Here is a 20,424-nt window from a genome sequence, read left to right as displayed (position 1 = left end):
GTGTGCTGAGTCATTTGAACAGTGCTAGTAAAGCATAATCAATGGCATTTGTGAGCCATTCGGTTTGAAACACAATTCCAAAGCTCTAAAGTAAATGAAATTGCTGCTAATCAAACTATTGAGAAGGCTTGGAAACTTTTATTTCAAAAGTAAAAGCATTTCCTGTTTGCTCTTGGATTTAGGTGTTGTGGTGCAGTCCTTTAATCCCAGAACCTTGGAGGCAAGGGCAGGTGTATCTCTGAGTTCAAGGCCAGCATGGTCTACAGAGTGAGATTCAGGACAGCCAGGGCTACACAGAGAAATCCATCTTGAAAAACCAAACAAAAAAAGTATCCTTTCCTCAGATCTGAACCCACTGAGAAAATAAATGCAAAATCTAATCTATTATTCTACAGGAGAAATACAGCAGGTCTCATAATTGCAACAAAAATATCATTTTCTCTTTTTCTTGTTCCTCTGTGTTCAAAAGATTAAATGAAAAAAAACCTCTATGATATATGAATAATAAGGAAACTTCTGTCACCCTTATTAGATTATCTATTAGAAAAGGACTGTTGTTGAAAAATCTGAATATTAATGAAAGACTGTAGTTCTTATAATAAAATTGTGCTTACTATAAGCAGCCACATCATTGTTTCTATAAGAGGAAAGTAAACAAAGGGAATAGCCTTGAATGAGGAGGCTATTAAAATAATAATATAAACAACAGGCAATGATCTCTGAGCTTTCAGAATGTGCAGTATTTCAATGGTTTTCAGTTCACATTCCCAGAGTGTCAATCAGTGACAGAATTTTTAAGACTGGTATTTTTAACTGTCAGTTTCACCTTATAGATAGCAATCTGTAACAACAATAACTATTATATATATATGTTAAGAGGAAACAATGATGAATAAAATTAAAAATGTTACAATTAAATATTACATTAAGTATTACATTAAAAATTAATTATTACAAATATAGTTTTTTTTCTTGATTTTACTTGCCAGAGAAACCATCTATGGAAGGATGTGGTATTTCACTTCAGATTTTTCCAGAGGTGACACTGCATACACCAAGCTAGCTCTAGATCGGCACACTGACACTACCTACTTTCAAGAGCCCTGTGGGTAAGTATATTATACTTTTCTAGTGTACTCTTCTTCTAGTTGATGGTCTTGAATAGTTTCTTAATTGTCTTCCATTCTATTTCAATGAAGGTCATGCCTACTTACTGTGGACTTTATGAGTATTTCTTTGTCTTCCTCTGGAAACTAGTCATTTAATAATATTCTAGTTCAGTCTTCATTAAACTTTTAAGAATATAATTTGTATTTAAAATACAACACATATACATGTGTGTATGTGGAAAGAGACAGACACTGGCTTACACTGTAGCCCTGGATGCTCTGTCCTAGAACTGGAATTCAGTATGTAGCCTAGCCTTGAACAATTCTCCTGCCTCAGCCTTCCAACCCACTATACAGTATTACAATATTTTCTCAAAGTAATTACAGCTCACCAAAAAAGTTAACTAACTATAATATAAGCTTTAGAAATTACATTTTTGGCATGATGACAGAGGCCTTTAATTCCAGAACTCAGGAGGCAGAGGTTGGTGGATCTTACTGAGTTCAGAAACAGCCAGGGCTCAACAATAAGAATTTATCTTTTAAAAAAAAAATTGCTTCTTGCATTTAATTACTGTGTTATAGCAAAGAGGTCAGTCCTATAAACATTGCTGTTATTAGTATGCTATTAAGAAGACTCTGGCCGGGCGGTGGTGGCGCACGCCTTTAATCCCAGCACTCGGGAGGCAGAGCCAGGCGGAAATCTGTGAGTTCGAGGCCAGCCTGGGCTACCAAGTGAGTTCCAGGAAAGGTGCAAAGCTACACAGAGAAACCCTGTCTCGAAAAAACCAAAAAAAAAAAAAAAAAAAAGAAGACTCTGAATCTAACAAGAAGTTGAAGAGGAGAAATGGCAGAAAAATAACTTTTTTTATATTAAATCAATAGCTATACACTAGTAGGCATATACTATATTCAGATTCCCTACTATTTGCTACTTAATAGAGGCCTCTATGGTTGTTGCTTTGTCATTGTTGATCTTGCTTCTGCATACAGATTATGAGCCTGAAGCAATGATATTAGTTAGATGATTGTACATGTGCATGTAGTGTTAAAAAGATAGTAGGAAAGAGTGACAGTACCCAGCTGATTATTGTTACATTGGTTTATTTGAAGAGTTTGTATCTTTAAGAATATTCTGGCCGGGCGGTGGTGGCGCACGCCTTTAATCCCAGCACTCGGGAGGCAGAGCCAGGCGGATCTCTGTGAGTTCGAGGCCAGCCTGGACTACCAAGTGAGTTCCAGGAAAGGCGCAAAGCTACACAGAGAAACCCTGTCTCGAAAAACCAAACAAAAAAAAAAAAAAAAAAAGAATATTCTGGGTCAGTGAGATGGCTCAGCTGGTTAAGACACTTGTCAACAAACCTGGTAACCTGTGTTTAGTCTCTGGGACACCCACATGGTGGAATGGGAGAACCGTTTCCCAAAAGTTTTCCTCTGGCCTCCACACATGTACTATGGCATATACACATATGCACGTTCTGCCAACATCAGAGATAAACAACTACATTTCCCTTTTACCTTTTCTAGTCAATTATAAAGACTGAGTAGATTTGCAGGGTAGTGATAGTGGTGAAGAGTTAAGGCTGTGACATCAACTAGACCTTGTCCTGCAACCCAATCTGAACATGTATTATTAGCTTTTTGATGCTGAGCATGTAAGTTAAAATCTCCAAGCTTCCTTATCTTCATCTATAAAATGAGATTAGCAATACAATCTATCCATTAATGTTGATAAGGGATTAAATTTTGTAATAAATTTAAAGCATTTAACATTCTTCTCAACACATACTAAATATTCAGTAAGGATTAGTTGTTATTACCATTTTAGTTATTGTAATCACCACTATCATCTTCATTGTTACATGCCTATCTTTTCTAAAGCCAGCTTTGCTCTGGATGTCATCATTTCTTCAACTGGAGATTTTCCTCTATCTTTAGCCTTTCCATACCTGTTGACTTCCTATCAGTCAACTTTTATTAATTCTCTGCTTTTGTATACTTGTATAGACTCTGTATTCCTTTTTCTATCTTTTTATAGCTAAGCTTTTTTAAAAAATATGTATTTAATATTTTATGAAAATTATTATTATTAGCATGCATTAAGTGTAAGGGGGTCTCATGATAGTTTCATACATGTTTATAATATAATCATATTCACCCTTCTATTATTCTTACCTATCTATACTCCCTTCTCCCTTTCTGTTTTGTTATCCCTGGTAGCCCCCTTTCAGTTTCATGTCTTTTTTCTTCTTATCTGCCATATGTTCAAAAACACATGTAATACTTGTGTTTTTATGGGATTGACTTACTGTGCATAACATATTGATCTCCAGTTCCATCCATTTTCCATCAAGTGACATATTTTCATTCTTAACAGCCAAAAACATATTAATGTGTGAGTGTGTGAGTTGCATTTCTGTGTGTGTGTGTGTGTGTGTGTGTGTGTGTGTGTGTGTGTGACAGAGAGAGAGAGAGAGAGAGAGAGAGAGAGAGAGAGAGAGAATTTCTTTATTCACTCCTCTATTGGCTAGGCATATTTTATAACTCATCTGCTGTGAATAGTGTAGCAAGAAACACAGGTCTGCAACTGTCTCTGTGGTACACTGACTTGGTTGCTTTGGTTATATTCCCAGGAGAGATATAACTAAATTTTTATTTTCCTTCTATTTAAAATATATATTTTTTCTCACATAATATATCCTTATTATGGTTTCCCCTCCCCCTGCTCCTCCCAGGTCCTCTCACCACCTCTCCCATCCGGCCCACCTTCTTTCTGTCTCTCATTAGAAAACAAACAGGCTTTTAAGGAATAATAATAAAAATTATTATTAAGATAAATAAATTAAAAAAAAAACTAACTCACCAGAATAGGACAAAACAAACAGAAGGAACAGAGCCCAAGAAAAGACACAAGAAATGGATACAGATGCAGAGACCTACTCGCTCGCACACTCAGGAATCCCATAAAAACACCAGACTGAAAGCCATAATATATACACAAAGGACCCATGGGATAAAAAGATAGAGGGAAAACATAAGTAAAATAAAAGATAAAAAAAAATTTTAAATCCCTGACATGACATTATGAGACAAAAAAATCTCTAAAGATGCCATTGAGTTCATTTTCTGTTGACCCTCTACTGCTGGGCATGCAGCCTACCTTTAAGAGTAGTTTGTTTCCCCAGTGAGATTCCTTTAGAGAAAACTAATTTCTTATTTGCAAATGGTTATCAATTGGCGATTGCTTCAGGGTTAGGAATGAGGGCATGTGTCCACTTCTCCTTTCAGCTGTAGGACCCCATCTGGTGTGGACTCATGCAGGCCCTGTGCATGCTGTCACAGTCTCTGTGAGTTCATATGTGTGTCAATCCTGTTAGTTTAGAGGGCCCTATTGCCTTGGTATCCTCCATATCCTCTGGCTCTTACACTCTTTCTGTCTCCTCTTCTGAAAGGAAGTCATAATATATACACAAAGGACCTGATGCAGTTCCATGCAGGATCCATGCTGCCTCAGTCTCTTTGAGTTCATATGTGTTTTGATCATTAGAGGGATTTGTTTTCTTGGTGTTCTCCATCCTCTCTGGCTCTTAAAGCTTCTCAGATGGTGTCTGTGCAAGGCACTTATCTTTGAGTATAGCAGAATGTCATTAGGAGTCATTTTATTGCTGTGTTCTTTCAGTAGAAGAGTAATATTTGTTTTTGCCCTAGGTCCTGGGCTATCTATTCTCAGCTTATTGGTCATCCCAGCAGTGTTGGTTATGGGTCTATCTTGTGGAGTGGAGTGGGCCTTAAATCCAATCAGATATTAGTTGGTTAGTCCTACAAGATTTATGCCACCTTATCTTGCAGGCAGGACACCATTGTAGATTGAACAATTTATAGGTGGGTTGATGTTTACCTTTCTCCTTTGGTAGCATGCAGACTACCTTCTAATACCATGAACACTAGTCAGGAGGGGTGAAGGCTCCATGTTGGCCCCAGGTCATCTTCTCCATGTTCAATGAGTTGTGTAGGTATTGTCTTCAGTAACACGGCCTTGCTGCCAATGTGGAGAGCAACCCATTTTCTTGGCAACTGTCTTGGTTGTTTGGGGATTCCTATGGGACCCCTTTGTCCAAAAATTCAACTTGATGTAATCCATTCCCAGTACTGGAATCTTCATTTGGTGACAATAGATGTCCAGTTGGGGCTTTTTCTCCCCCATCATTTAGCAATTTCCTTTAGATCACCTTCATATATGTATATATTTTAGGAAGTTTCTACTATATTAGGTTTCCATTCTACCCCTTGAATGGCTCTTAATTTTACCTGTCTCTCCCTGTATTCCCTCTCTTATCCTCTCCCCTACCCGACTTGATCCTTCCCTTCCAATACCTCCATCCATTCATAACAATCCTATTTCCCTTTCCTAGGGAGATCTGTCAGTCTCCCCTAGTCCCTTACTCTATGCCTAATCTCTGTGGTTCTATGGATTGGAGTTTGGTTATCATTGACTTAACAGCTAATATCCACATATAAGCAACTGTATACCATATTAGTCTTTCTGACATAACTAGATTATCTATTAGTTCTAATTTTTAGTTTTTTGAGAAACCTCCATAATGATTTCCAAAGTGATTACACTAATCTACATCCAAGAATGAAGTAGTTATTAGAGTTCCTTTTTCACTACATCCTCACTAGCATTTGTTTGTTTTCTTGTTTTAAAATCACTGTATTAATGCTTTAGAATTTCATAGTGTGTATTTTTTATCATATTCAATTCCAATGCCTCCATGATCCACCCCTAACTCCCTATGACCCCAATTTTATGGCTTTTATAAATATAGCCTATCAACTCCAATTTGTGCTGTCCATATACTAAGAACTACACTATTAAAGACAACTGTCTCTCCCTCCCATAGAAGCCATCAGCTGTCCATAGCTCCACAGTGAGGGGTAGGGGTTCATGAACCCCTTCCTACTCCATGCCGGAATCTTGTTTTCTTGATAGTTACTCTGACTGAAGTGAAATGGAATATCAATATATTTTTAAATATAAATTTTATTTTTATGTATTTATTATAAATAGTAATGAGTTTCATAATGGTACTATTCCTCAAGGCTTTCATACTTAAGATAAGCCTTCCAAATGACTGCTTCCATCTTGTTGCTTTTTATCACCTATAGATCACAAAATCTACCTCTCTTCTGAGTTAAACATTTTTAAGTAACTGCTAAATAATACAGACCTAAAAGTTTCACAGAAAGTTTCATATGATCACAAATTACTTTTCACATTTTAATTGTATTTCCTTTAGATTCTTCTTGATTTTATTCCTTTATCTTTCCTTATATGTCTTGCTTGTTTTACTTTATGGTATATTTTCCCATATTTTTACATGTTTCAATAAATTGCTGTTAAGTTATATATTAAAATATAATTACATTGTTTCTCCCTTCCTTTTCTACCCTCCAATCCCTCTGATGTACCCCACCCCACTTTAAACCACAGCCTCTTTTTCTTTGTTGTTGTTATATAAGCATTGTGCTTATTGAATTAGAATGATGCTTCCCTCCATAGGCTCATATATTTGAATCCTTGGTCCCAGTTGGTAGAACTGTTTAGGAAGGATTAGGAGACGTGGCCTTATTGGAGGAAGTATATTACTGGGGTGGATTTGAGGTTTAAAAAGCCCATGCCATTCCTACTTATCTCTTTCTGTGTGTGCGTGTATGTGTGTCTTATGCTTATACATTAAGATGCAAGCCTTTCTTAGCTACTTCTCTAGTACCATGCCTGCCTTCCTGCTACCATGCTCCTCACCATGATGGTCACAGCTCTTAACTCCCTGGAATCATGAGCCCCAAATTAAGTGCTTTCTTTTATAAGTTGCTTTGGTCATAGTGTTTTATCATGGCAATAGAAAAGTGACTAACATGGTCCTACTGCAGCCATGGTCTGTGTAAATGTCCATGGCCCATGTTGCCACCAAAGGCTACAAGGATGCCTGGCCTCTGGGCTTCCACCTGTGGCCTTGTTGGGTCCAAGGAATGTGCTGCTGCCAGGTCCATGCCAACCTGAGTGGTCTGCCCTGCCACTCATGGCCATGGCGTCATCCAGACCTGAGCTGCTGCCAAGGGCTATGTTTAGGTCCATGGCCCTACTGCAACCAGTGTCTATGTTGAGATATGTGGCTTCTGTTACCATTGAAAGCCATATGTGACTGCCCAGGGTCTGGACCACCACCTGGGACCATGTTGGAGTCCAGGGACCATGCTGCTGCTGAGCCCATGCCAATCTGAGAGGCCTGTGCTGCCACCTGGGGCCATGTTGGAGACCAGAGACCATGCTGCTGCTGAGCCCATGCCAATCTGAGAGGCCTGTGCTGCCACTTGGGGCCATGGTGACATCCAGGCCCAAGTTGCTGCTGCTGGCCCTATCTGGGTCTTGGTTCCATCACAGCTGGAGTCTATGTTGATGTCAATAAACATAAACAGCTTTGCTTAGTCTTAAATAACAAATAAGAATTTAACTGGAATGATATTGAAGCATGGAGAAAGGACCCTAGGAAGAGGCAAACCATAACCAAATATAGTGGTATAAATCAACAAGGCATATTCAAGGAAAAGAGTATGCAGTTCCTGTTGTTGTAGCATAGAGAACCACAGAATGCTCTTAAATTGTTAAATATTGGCATTTTTAAAGTTGAGTGTGGCTGGCAAATGGCTCATCAGGTAAAGGTTCTTGCCTCTAAGCCTGATTACCTGAGCTTGAGCCCTAAAAACCATGTAATGTGTGGTGGTTTGAAAGAAAATGGCCCCCAAAGAGACTGGCATTATTAGGAGGTATAGCCTTGTTGGAGAAAGTGTATCACTGTGGGGGCAGGCTTTGAGGTCTCTTTTGCTCAAGCTTCCCTCAGTGTGACTTTCATTTGACTTCCTGCTACCTTTTTGTCAAGATGTAGCACTCTCAGCTCCAGCACCATGTCTGCCTGCACGCCTCCATGCTTACCACAATGATGATAATGGACTGAACCTCTGAAACTGTAAGCGAGCCACCCCTGTAGTTAGAAGGTTCTCTGGCCCCACCTGTGGATAGACTAGATATAACTGTAATTCTTGCTTGATAACTGTTTTTATATATATTTTTTCTATATTAAAGCTAAAACCTTCCTTTTTGATTAGATAGGAAAGGGGAAGTGCTGGGGGAAGTCTTTCTGTATGCTGTGAATATATTCTGTTCCCATTGGTTAGTAAATAAAGCTGTTTTGGCCTATGGTAAGAAAGCTTACAGCCAGGCAGGAAATCCAAGCAGAGATACAGAGAGAAGAAGGGCAGAGAGAGAGAGACACCAGCTGCCACCATGGAAGGGGCATCAAGATGCCAGCAGACTGGTAGTGCCACAGCCATGTGGCAACTTATAGATTAATAGTTATGGGTTAAGTTAAGTTATAAGAGCTAGCTAGCAAGAAGCCTGCCATAGGCCATACAGTTTGTAAATAATATTAAGCCTCTGAATGATTATTTTATAAACAGCTGAGGGACTGTGGGGCTGGGCAGGACCAGAGAACCTTCTGACTACACACCCCAATTAAATGTTTTCTTTATAAGAGTTGCTGTGGCTGGGCAGTGGTGGCACATGCCTTTAATCCCAGCACTCAGGAGGCAGAGGCAGGTGGATCTCTGTGAGTTCGAGGTCTGCCTGGGCTAGTGTGAGTTCCAGGAAAGGTGCAAAGCTACACAAAGAAACCCTGTCTTGAAAAAACAAAAAAAAAAGTTGCTGTGGTCACGGAGTCTCTTCACAGCAATAGTAACCCTATTTAAGACATAGTGGAAGGAGACAAGTGCCTCTCACAGGTTATCTTTTTACCTACTCTTGTGTGCATTGGCACACAAAATCAAATACCCTCCCCATTCCAGAAAGAAGTAAAACTAAAACAAAATTTTGTTTTGTTTTGTTTTAAGATATAGCTCAGTTGGTAGAGTACCTGCCTACCATATACAAAGCCCAGGGTTCAGTCCCCAGCACCAGCATGATTGATGTGTGGTGACATATGCTGTAGCTGAAGTTTTCTCCAGTCCTGCCTGGCCCATGGTCAGGACAAATCTCTCTCACCCGCCAGTCTTGCAGCTGCTCAGACCCAACCGAGTAAACACACAGAGACTTATATTGCTTACAAACTGTATGGCTGTGGCAGGCTTCTTGTTATCTAGTTCTTCTATCTTAAATTAGCCCATTTCTATAAATCTATACCTTGCCACATGGCTGGTGGCTTACCAGTATCTTACATGTTGGTACTCATGGCGGCAGCTGACAGCATCTCCTGACTCAGCCTTCCTGTTCCCAGAAAAAATTCTCTGCTTGTCCCACCTATACTCCCTGCCTGGCTACTGGCCAATCAGCATTTTATTTATACAGAGCGATATCCACAGCAATATGCCTGTAATCCCAGAACTTAAGAGGGCTATCCTTGTCAGCTCCATGGTAAATTTGAGGCCAAGTTAGTATACATGGGACCTTGTCTAAACAAAATAAAACAAATGGAAAAACACACCACCACCAACAACAACAAAAAACCCACCTTTCCTACTAAAATAAATATTTTTTCTTTTTTATGGAGCTCACTACAACTTGTGTAAAACTTTATTTTTTATTCAAATGTTATTCACACTAGCTTCATCTCTTCTTACTAGATTATGAGCTTCTTCAAAACAGATACTATATCTTGTTCATGTCTATATTCCCATGTCTTTCCTGGCATATATATACCCTAATACATATTATACATCTTTGAAATAAATATGTAGCAATATTATTTAAGAGTAAAAAAGGTACAACTTTCTATAAGGGAAAAACAATTAGGAAATAGATTTCTTTCTTCATTAAAATTACCAAAGTAGGTTCAGTAGTCATTTCTGATATAATATACTATAATTTCAGTATGTTTTCTTTTATCCACTGAACAAAAGAATTTACTTTGCTTTCTTTAGCATTCAAGTATTTCATTGTCTTAAACATGAAGGAACAGGTGGCAGGACACTGTTAGTAGATGGATTCTATGCAGCACAACAAGTACTTCAAAAAGCACCTAAGGAATTTGAACTCCTCAGCAAAGTGCCGTTGAAGCATGAGTATATTGAAAATGTTGGAGAATGTCACAACCACATGATTGGAGTTGGGCCAGTCTTAAATATCTACCCATGGAATAAAGAGCTCTATTTGATCAGGTGAGTACCAAACAACTATTCTCCCATGTGATATATTTATTATATATCAAGCTCTTGACTAATATATCCACCTATCTCCTGGAATCATCATTTGGCTGTCTTATAGAACATACAGTGTATCATATTCAAAATCTAGTTCAGAGTCTCCACTCACCTTAAGCTCACCTGTCTACATATTTGCTCATGTTTCATTGAATGATATACACACTAAATTGCCCAAAGAAAAAACTAAAAGCCACCTTCAACCAGTCTATCTCCCTCACACTATGCAACCAATCTAACTAGATTTACCTAATAATTTTTCCTCAAAGTACCCAGTGCTTCCTATTCACAATACCACCTTTTGTGTGAGACCACCATCACCTCTACACAGTACCATTGATTTCACCCTTACCCACCTTCTATACATTTTGTGTTATAGCTAGAGAAATCTTTTAAAATTTTATTTATTATTGTGTGTTTATGTGTGAGAATATGTAAGTGTATATATGCCATTGCATATGTGTGAAGGTCACAGGAACACTTTTCAGGGGTTGGTTCTCTCAGCATTGGATCAAGAAATTGAAGTCAGGCCTCTGTGTGTGTGTGTGTGTGTGTGTGTGTGTGTGTGTGTGTGTGTGTGTGCGCGCGTGTGTGCACCTGTGTGTAGATATATATTATATAATGTATAAATACAATGTATATTAAATATATTGTATTTTATTTATATATATATATATATATATATAAATACTTGTACAGCAAGTGACTTTCCCTGCTGAGCCATCTCACAGGCCCTAAAGTAATTTTTTTGAAATACAAATCTTACTTTATCATTCTCCTGTGAAAATCCTAGATCCACTCGGTATCTTCCAAAGAACCAAGTTATTCTCATAACTTACACAATTTTGCATGGCCTGCCCCCTTTTGTTGTTGTAGCTTCAACTAATACAACTCATGTTTCCTATACAAATTCTGCCCAGGACATACTACATTGCTTTAGATTTTAAGTTGTTTTCTATGTTGCAGCCAAGATTTTTTATATTATTTTACTTCCATTTAAGCTAACTTCTACAGGACATCATTCTTCCACAAACATTTCTTGAGTATCTACAAAGATACAGGCACTGCTTTTGATGCCACAGTTAATAATTGTGAGAAAAACATTAGAAAATTCATGGTTGTGATATAATTCTCATTCTAATAGAAGAAGCTATTTTATTTTTAAAAGCAAATATAATATAAATTATATCAAATGGTAATGAAGGAGATGTGGAGTACAGAGGCAGCTTGACAAGAACTGCAAAGGTAACAATGTAGTACAGGAAAGGTCAATGCTTTGCAGCCTTAACCAAGTCATTTAACCTATTTGTCATGAGTTTTTGAGTTTAAATAATACCAACCATACCCATTGTTAAAAATAAGTTGTCATCTCTAACCTTTACCCTGGAAGGCAGAAGGAATTATGTCAATAGTAATTCATTTTTCTTGGATAAGTTCTTCCCAGAAATACTCCCTCAGTCATCTCTTGTATACCCACTATATAAAATAAGAAGTATGTCCAACATTTTATTATGAACACCTTAACACACTGAAAATTAAAATCATTTAATATGGAAAAGCTCACCCTTCCACCAACTTCCTACCATTAAGATATTACTATTCTTGTTTTATCATGGAACCCTCCATTTCTCTGTCAATCTGTCATGATTAGTTTTGATGTCAGCTCAACACAAGCTAGAAGTCACCTGAGAGGAGGGAATCTCAATTGAGAAAATGCTTCAATAAGATTGGCCTCTAGACAAACCTGTAAGGCATTTTCTTAATTAATGATTGATGTGGGAAGGTCCAGTCTACTGTGGGTGGTGCCATCCCTGGGGTGGTGGTCCTAGGTTCTATAAGAAAGCAGGCTGAGCAAGTCAGAGGAAGCAAGCCAGTAGTAAACAGCGCTCCTCCATGGCCTCTGCATCAGCTCCTGCCTCCAGGTTCCTGCCCTGTTTGAGTTCTGTCCTGATTTCCTTCAGTGGTAAACAGAAATGTGGAAGTGTAAGCTGAATAAACTCTTTCCTCCCCAAGTTGTTTTGGTAATGGTGTTTCACCACAGCAAAAGAAACCCTAAGACACCATCTATCCAACCATCAATTGATCATGTTTTTTGAAGCATTTTAAAGTATATTGTAGAAATGAGTATATCTCACACTAAAATACTTTAATATTTATATAAAATAGAGTTCAGTATGGTTTTATACCTTTTTGTTTTCAAGTGAAAAGTATATATAGTAATGTTTTAAAATGTTAAATACAAACTTATGGTGATCTGAGAAATGAATATACTTCTGTGTCATGAATCTATATCAATATTTAAAATATTATCCTCAATAGAGGAAGTACCTTTCTATTTTCCTGTCAGACCCTGCATATATAGTCCCAAAGGAAGCCACTGTTTGTTTTGTTGGTTTAAATGATAAGATATAAATAAGATATAAAAAATTATATCTAAGTTGTTTCTAATTTAGTTTCATTATGATTGAAATTGCTATAAAATTTTCCATAAAAGTACTTTTGTGAATATATATTTTCATTTCAATCACATAAATACATATGGATGTGTATTAGTTACTTTTCTCATTGCTATGACAAAATACCTAACAAAAGCAATTCAGGGAAGGAAGGGTTTATTCTGGCTCATAGTTGGAGAGTGAGGTAGCAGGTTATAAACCACAGTCAGGGAGCAGAGAGATATGAATGCAGGTGCTCATCCCACTTTCTCCTTTATATTTAATTCAGGTGTCTGGCCCATGAAATGGTGCCATCCACATTCAGGGTGGGGCCTCCTTACTCAGTTACACCTCTCTGGAAACACCCTCAGAGATTTGCCCAAAAGTTTGTCTCTCAGGTGACTTTAGATTCTGTCAACTTGATAATCAGTGTTAATAATCACAGAATAGCACAGATATGTCATAGAATCCAAGAATGTTTAATTTCAGTAAATAATGTTTTGCCAAACTAGTTGTACCATTTTATACCCTCATAAAGAAAGGATGAAAGTTACATCTGTTTCAAGTCCTTACCAGTACTTGGTGCTGTCAGTTGTATTCATTTTAGCTACTGTTATAGATACTTTTTTAGGATAGCCTTATGAGCAAGTGTTCACAGGAATTGGATAATTCTATCTGCATGGTGCTATCAACAATGAGTAAAATATTAGAGAGATCCAATTACCTAAAATAGTAAGCTGTGGCAGATTCATTCTTTTCCAAGTTTCAGTTGCCTTATGTGTAAAAGGTGGCTAATAACAGTTTTCCTTCTGGGATAGAGAAATAAGCCAACAAAATAGTATTTATATAGCTACCAAATATATAGGACTGAAGCCTCTAGAAATAGTATTGAGTGTCAACACCATGTTTCCTCACTGTCTTCCTCATATGGACATGGCTCCTAAAAGCCTGGGAGGAATCACTATTCATTATGGTCTTTCATTTGATTCACTGATAGTGGTCCTGTGAGGTCCGCTAAGCAGGTGTTTATTTAACATATGAGGAAAAAAGAATATTGGTTCTAATTATGCTATATACTAAAACCAGCAAATGCCATCTGAAACCATTATTTCTCTTTTTTTGTTTGTTTTGTTTTTGTTTGTTTTTCAAGACAGGGTTTCTCTGTGTAGTTTTGTGCCTTTCCTGGATCTCGCTCTGTAGACCAGGCTGGCCTCGAACTCACAAAGATCCACCTGCCTCTACCTCCCAAGTGCTGGGATTAATTGCGTGCGCCACCACTGCCCGCATTATTTCTCTTTTAAAGGAAGACCTTTAGCAGTGTCTACTAAAATCTGACAATATACATACCTGTAGTAAAATGTAGTTTATTTTTTTAACTCTGTGGGAGCCCTCCACCCAGCTCCCAAATAAATACATAGAGACTTATTCTTACTTGTGAATACCCTGCTTTAGCTTGGCTTATTCCTAGTGAGCTTTTCTTAAAATATCTCATCTATCTTTTGCCTCTGGACTTTTAGATTTCTTTATTCTATATGTCTTTTTTTTCCTTCTTACTCTGTGGCTGGTTATATGACTGGGTGGCTGGCGGCTGGCATCCTCCTCTCCTTTTCTCACTCCTCGCTCTCTCTCATTCTTCTTTCTCCTCCTATTTATTTTCTCTGACTGGCAGCCCTTCCTATCCCTTTCCTGCCTGGCTATTGGCTGTTCAGCTTTTTATTAGACCATTCAGGTGTTTGGGGCAGGCAAAGTAACACACCTTCACAGAGGTAAACAAATGCAACATGAAAGAATACAACATATCTTTGCATAATTAAACAAATATTACACAGCATAAACAAATGTAACACATCTTAAACCAATTTTCCACAACATTTCCCCCTTTTTGTCTAAATAAAAATGAAAGGTTTTAATTTTAACATAATAAAACCACATACAACAAAAACAGTTATCAAGTAAGAATTACATTTACAATATTCAGTCCATTTGTATTTAGCAAAGTCAGAGAAAATACTCCATTATCTATCTTATCTTAGTGATTCCAAAGTTTTACACCTAATTTACTTTCTATCATAACTAAGGAAAACTATAACTCTAAATATTTACTCTTTAACTCCACCAACAACCCCAGAAGGATGTAATATTACCTAACAACAGAGACATCTGGCTGTCTGGACAGTCACCCGAAGTTCCTCTACAACATTGGGACATCCATCTTCAGTCTACAGGCCTAGAATATCTGGCAGACTTTTCAGTGAAGCAGAAATTTGAAGGACTGTCCTGCCTTGTATTGGTAAAGCTCATCAGTTGCTTTCCTCTGTGTCCTGCAGAATATCTGGCAGATTCTTCTGTGAAGCAGGAATCTCAAAGAACTGTCCTGCCTTGTCTTGGCAGAGTTCAACAGTCCTTTTCCTGTGTCTCGCTTGTCCAGTCTGTACAGCATACTGTCAGCAGTCAAGGCAAGAACAGTTTCTTGCCCAAATGGCTAGCCTTGTGACATTGAAAGCAAACTCCATATGGAGTTTCTTGAATGCCCATCATCCTTTTATGAAGTAAATTGCTGCTGCCAGGAGCAGATGTGTCTCATTGTCATGAAAAACCTTAGGTTATTGAACATTAATATCTTAATTGCCATATTATTAAAATATCTTAAATGCCATATTCTGTAGGTCTTTGAAGTGTTTGAAAAATCATCTATCTGTCTAAAATATATGTATTTGACCTTGAAAACATACCTAATGTGACTACAAGTTTGATTATTATAGATTAACTACTAACCTCATTTCTTAATTATACATTTGCATTTTTAAATGAGCTACATAAGTACAATACCCCAAACAAGAGTAGAAACATATGTACAGTATAACAAAAATAACTTTAAATCTGTAACAATATACCAAAATCCATGCCAATGCATAATATCTGAGATTAATAGTTGTCTTTTTATCCTATATTCCTATATTTTCCTAAATGATAACAAACATCCATAACCCACCAAATAACCAACAACCATCCATCCCATCTCTTGGGAATGTGGGCATCATGTTCTACAGATTGCTTCCTGTTGTCTGGGTGAAGGCATCTTTAGAGGTCCCTGAGGAAATTGAGATAATGGTCAGGTCCTAGGAAGACCAGGCTTTGTTGACAGATATCACCTGTCAAGATTCAGGAGGTCTTCCCTGATCAAATCTGGTCCATATCAACCCTGAAGGAATCCACGGCCTCTCATTTCCTGTGGAAATAAAAGCAAAACCTTCTCCAAAGCAATGCATTTTTGTTTATCCAGGTTGGTTTATTTCATCAGTCCCTCTTTCGATCCCATGTCTCTTAGCAGCTGTTGTTTGCTTATCAGCAATCAAAAAATTCAAAGTCAACACAATACTATATAGGATTCAGACTCCCTGTGTATTCCCCACTGTTATGTGGCTTTTTTCTTTTATATTACTTTTACTCTTTCTTTAAAGACTTTATTATTTTTAAACTCTTCCTTTCTATGACTGTCTATACTCTTTCTCTTTTCTTTCTTAAGCCTTTGCACATTTTTAAACACACTGGAACCTGTTGAGAGGTTTTTTTTCCCATCTGAATATACCTTTACTGCATATCTCTATCCTTTTCTGACCACATGAGCCTTTAAAAAGCTAAGTGGCACAGTTAGTACCTCCACCAAGGTTTTGGTGGCTGGCTCCACCTGCTTCTGGGGTCCATGAAAGCCAAGCCTAAAGGGCCCAGTTGGAGGTGTGTGACCTGGAACTGCATTCAATCCCCCAGTTCTGGAATGCCAGTGCTCTGAACTGTGGAAGGCATTTTTTAACTTAGGTTTTTGTTCCTACTTAATGTACTGGCTTCTCAAGGGCTCACTGTACAGCAGAAACTCTTAAAGGAGCCGTGTCATTCTTTTTTTTTTAAGCTTTCTCAGGCCCTATAGAAATTTGAGCCTCACATTGGAATGACAAAATGTAGTTGGTTGGTTTTCACTCTTTTGGGGGCCTGCCACCCAGCTGCCAAATAAATGCACGGAAATTTATTCTTACTTATGAATGTCCGGCTCTAGTTTGAGTTGTTTCTATTAAGCTTTTCTAACACAACTTAACCCATTTCTCGTCTATGTTTTGGCTCTGGGCTTTTTACCTTTCTTTATTCTATGTGTCTTTTCTTCTGATTCCATGGCTCGTTGTGTGACTGGATGGCTGGCCCCTGGCATCCTCCTCTCCTCCTTTTCTCCCTCCTCCCTCATCTCTCTTCTTCTTCTCTTCTTATTCTCTCTGCCAGCCCCCACCTATTTATCTCTCCTGCCTAGCTATTGGCCATTCAGCTCTTTATTAGACCAATTGCGTGTTTTAGGCAAAGTAACACAGCTTTGCAGAGTTAAACAAATGCAACATAAAGGAATGCAACACATCTTTGTATCGCTAAACAAATATTCCACAGCATAAACAAATATAACACATCTTAAACTAATATTCTACAGCATAAACAAATGTAACACATCTTAGACTAATATTCCACAACACATACCTTATAACCCAGAAATTCCATCCTTAAGTTTATACCAAACAAAGTGAATACATACATTTACCAAGATAAGTAATAGAATGTTCATGGAAGCACTACTTATAATAGTTCCAAAGTAGAAACTACTCAAATGTTCATTAACAGTAGAATGAATAAATTATGTTATGCAATTAAATTCCATACAGCACCAATAATGAATACTACCAAATGAATTTCATAAATGTAATATTAAATGAAAGATGCCAGACACAAAAGAGGAAATACCAAATGATTCCATTTTTATGAAACTTTTTATAAACAACGTTTAGTAATAGAAATCAGAATGGTAGTTACCCTTGGGTAGGAGAAAGAGTGTGACTGGAAAAAGGCTCAAGAAAATGTTAGTGTTCTGGCAATAATTGGTGTATCTCATTAGTAGTGATTTGAATGCCACGCCATCATGAAAATTCATCAAGATTTATTTGTGTAGTTTTCTATGTGTAGTATACTTCAATAAAAAAAAATTAATTACCTTTTCTTTTAGACAGGGTACAACTATGTAGCCTCAGCTGGCCTCAAACTGAAAGAGATCCACCTGCTTGTGCCTCCTTAGTGCTATGATTAGAGGTATGCGTACCACAGCTGAACAGAAAAACATCTTAAGAATTTTCAGTGGTCCTCATAGTAAGCAGATAAAGTCCAAGGCCTTACCACACCCTTCATGACTATATATATAATCTTGCCCCTCGCTACTTCCTCTATTTAATTTCTTCAATCATAATTATCCTTGCTTACTTAATACAAGCCACATGGCCTGCTTGGTGGTCTGTAAACATAATAAAATGTCTTTGTATCCCAAGACTGTATTTGCTATTCTCTCTGCCTAATGCACTTCCTTCAGCTTGTCGTATACTTGATTTCTATTCATACAGGCACCATCTCCAGTGTCACTTCTCCAAAAATTCCTTCAGCACCCAAAAACAAATTTTTCAGTTACCCTTAAACACATATCACGGTATTTTCACACAGCATCTGTAGCTAGCTGAAATTATCTTATTTATATTTGTTGCATTTATAAATTTGCATCTTTAATAGAATATAAACTTCCCAAAAGCTGGGATCATGTCTCCTATGTTCATCATTACATATTTATTTCCTAATAAACTACTTGGCAATGGCAGGTGCTCATGTAAGTGCTAGTGTTGAATGAATAATAGACTGAATGAAGATCTCTGAGTAAAACTGTCTACTGCTCTATATTTGCTCTATAAATGCTCTAGTATTTGTCCAATAAAAGGAAATACTTGTGGAATTATCTTATTCTGTTTTTTTTTAAAGATAGCTTTGTTTATACAGCTTATGTTGTCCTTCTTAGTTTAATGTAAAAAGTTCAAATCTGCTATTGATTTAGTACCCTTTGACCAGTAAGTACTTACTCAATGAAACACACTTCAGATAAAACACCATATCCTGAGATGGGAGAAATCAGCTGAAATTTAACTTTGACTCCCTGCCCCCAGAGTCTCCAAAGAAAAACCAAAATATGACCAGCCATAGTGGAATTCCTATCTCTGATGCTGTATTCCTAAGAGTGTATTGATTCACTGTTGTTTCAAGTATGGAACAAATAGAGACAGCATTATCTAAAACAGTTCAGTAAACAGTAAATGTCTTTATCATGTGTCAGAGATCTTTATTTCTCATGATTCTATATAAGGTACAACAACTATGACCGGGCTGTCATCAACACCGTGCCTTATGATGTTGTCCATCGTTGGTATATAGCACACCGAACCCTAACAACTGAGTTGAGAAGGCCTGAAAATGAGCTCTGGGTCAAACTGAAGCCTGGAAAGGTAGGCCCTAAACTCTATAAAGATATCAAGTAAACTTGCCATAAGAAATCAGTGAAGAATGATACTTGTTTAATATGTGTCACCATATTACAAAGGAAAAAATTTTTTCTTAAGTCCTAGGTATTGTTCCTGGTCATGCCATTCATTCATTGATGATCTGGAAGCAGGCAACATGCCATCTCTATACATCAGACACTTACTTTAATGATGAAGGGATTTAACTAGGATCCTTCCAACTTAATAATTCCATTTTAAACCTTGATATATTCTCTAACTAAATATCTTCAGCTTTACACAAAATATAATTGAGAAAGAATAAACTGAGGATTATAAAGGAAGAAACCTGATTTACTTTGAAGAAAAGATAGTTGCTCAAAGAATATAAGCTCCCCAGGTGCAGAACATATAAATTATTTTCTTTTGCTATTTAGCCTGCTGTGGGGTTAGACACATCTTATTTTCCCTTTAGTTTGCTTAACTTTAAAAAAAAAATATTTCATCAAATGTAACCCATAGAACAATCTTTCAGTGATCTCTTCTGATTTAGATTCCCTATGATTTGCCCTAGTTCTGATTGTTTTCTCTTTTTATACACTCACAGGTACTATTTATAGACAATTGGCGAGTCCTTCATGGCAGGGAATCATTCACTGGTTACCGCCAACTCTGTGGCTGCTATTTAACAAGAGATGATGTATTGAACACTGCTCGTTTCTTGGGGCTTCATGCTTAAAATTGAAAGCACTGGGATTATAAGTACAGTTGGCACTCTGCTACCAGAATTTTGTATCAACACAACAGTATTGTATCAAAATTTGTTTTACATTGTCTCCTTCCCATTCCATAAAACAGAAGCTTTTTCTTACTTTACTAGGAGAAACCTGTTAAAGAAAGGGGACTTCTGAGTTATCTAATGTCAGCCATCTAGTAGGGTAGCTATCTTCCCAAGTTATAGTATGATCCTACTCTTTTCCTAAACTTTTTGATGTAATTATAAACACTGTACTTAAGAAATGTAATTGTCATACTAAAAGGAAACCAATAATATTATGTAATTTGTCTTCAGCTAAATCAGAATGCAATGCATTCTAGAAATGATAAAGTATTGATAAAGCAACATGTGTAAAAAATTTTCATCTTTTATAATTCATTTGACTAATAATATGTGCTTACTTTTATTTTGAATATATCCTATGATATTTTTCAGTTACTTCCAATTTCAGCAGATGATGGGATATTGCTTTTCTTTTTAATGAATAAACTGAATAGTATTCCATTGTG

At 37.2% G+C, this 20,424-nt stretch overlaps 1 protein-coding gene across 8 annotated transcripts in view; it reads left to right on the top strand.

Annotated features, from left to right (window-relative positions):
• Tmlhe (trimethyllysine hydroxylase, epsilon) overlaps positions 1–20,424 on the top strand; it is a 115,667-nt gene extending 95,243 nt beyond the window's left edge. For 7 of the 8 annotated variants that reach the window (XM_052742946.1, XM_052742981.1, XM_052742929.1 and 4 more), the window contains 4 exons: positions 990–1,109; positions 10,083–10,319; positions 19,005–19,143; positions 19,745–20,424. In XM_052742946.1, coding sequence (XP_052598906.1) covers positions 990–1,109; positions 10,083–10,319; positions 19,005–19,143; positions 19,745–19,876 — 628 coding nt within the window. In that variant the 3' untranslated portion in view covers positions 19,877–20,424. The remainder of the gene's footprint in view (positions 1–989; positions 1,110–10,082; positions 10,320–19,004; positions 19,144–19,744) is intronic. The other variant, XM_052742989.1, reaches the window with a different exon arrangement.

Source organism: Peromyscus californicus, unplaced genomic scaffold (assembly GCF_007827085.1).
Source record: "Peromyscus californicus insignis strain IS unplaced genomic scaffold, ASM782708v3 Scaffold_10__1_contigs__length_136768540, whole genome shotgun sequence".
Lineage (NCBI taxonomy): Eukaryota > Metazoa > Chordata > Mammalia > Rodentia > Cricetidae > Peromyscus > Peromyscus californicus.
Note: the sequence above shows the minus strand (reverse complement) of the source record. Positions and strands in the feature narration are given on the sequence as shown.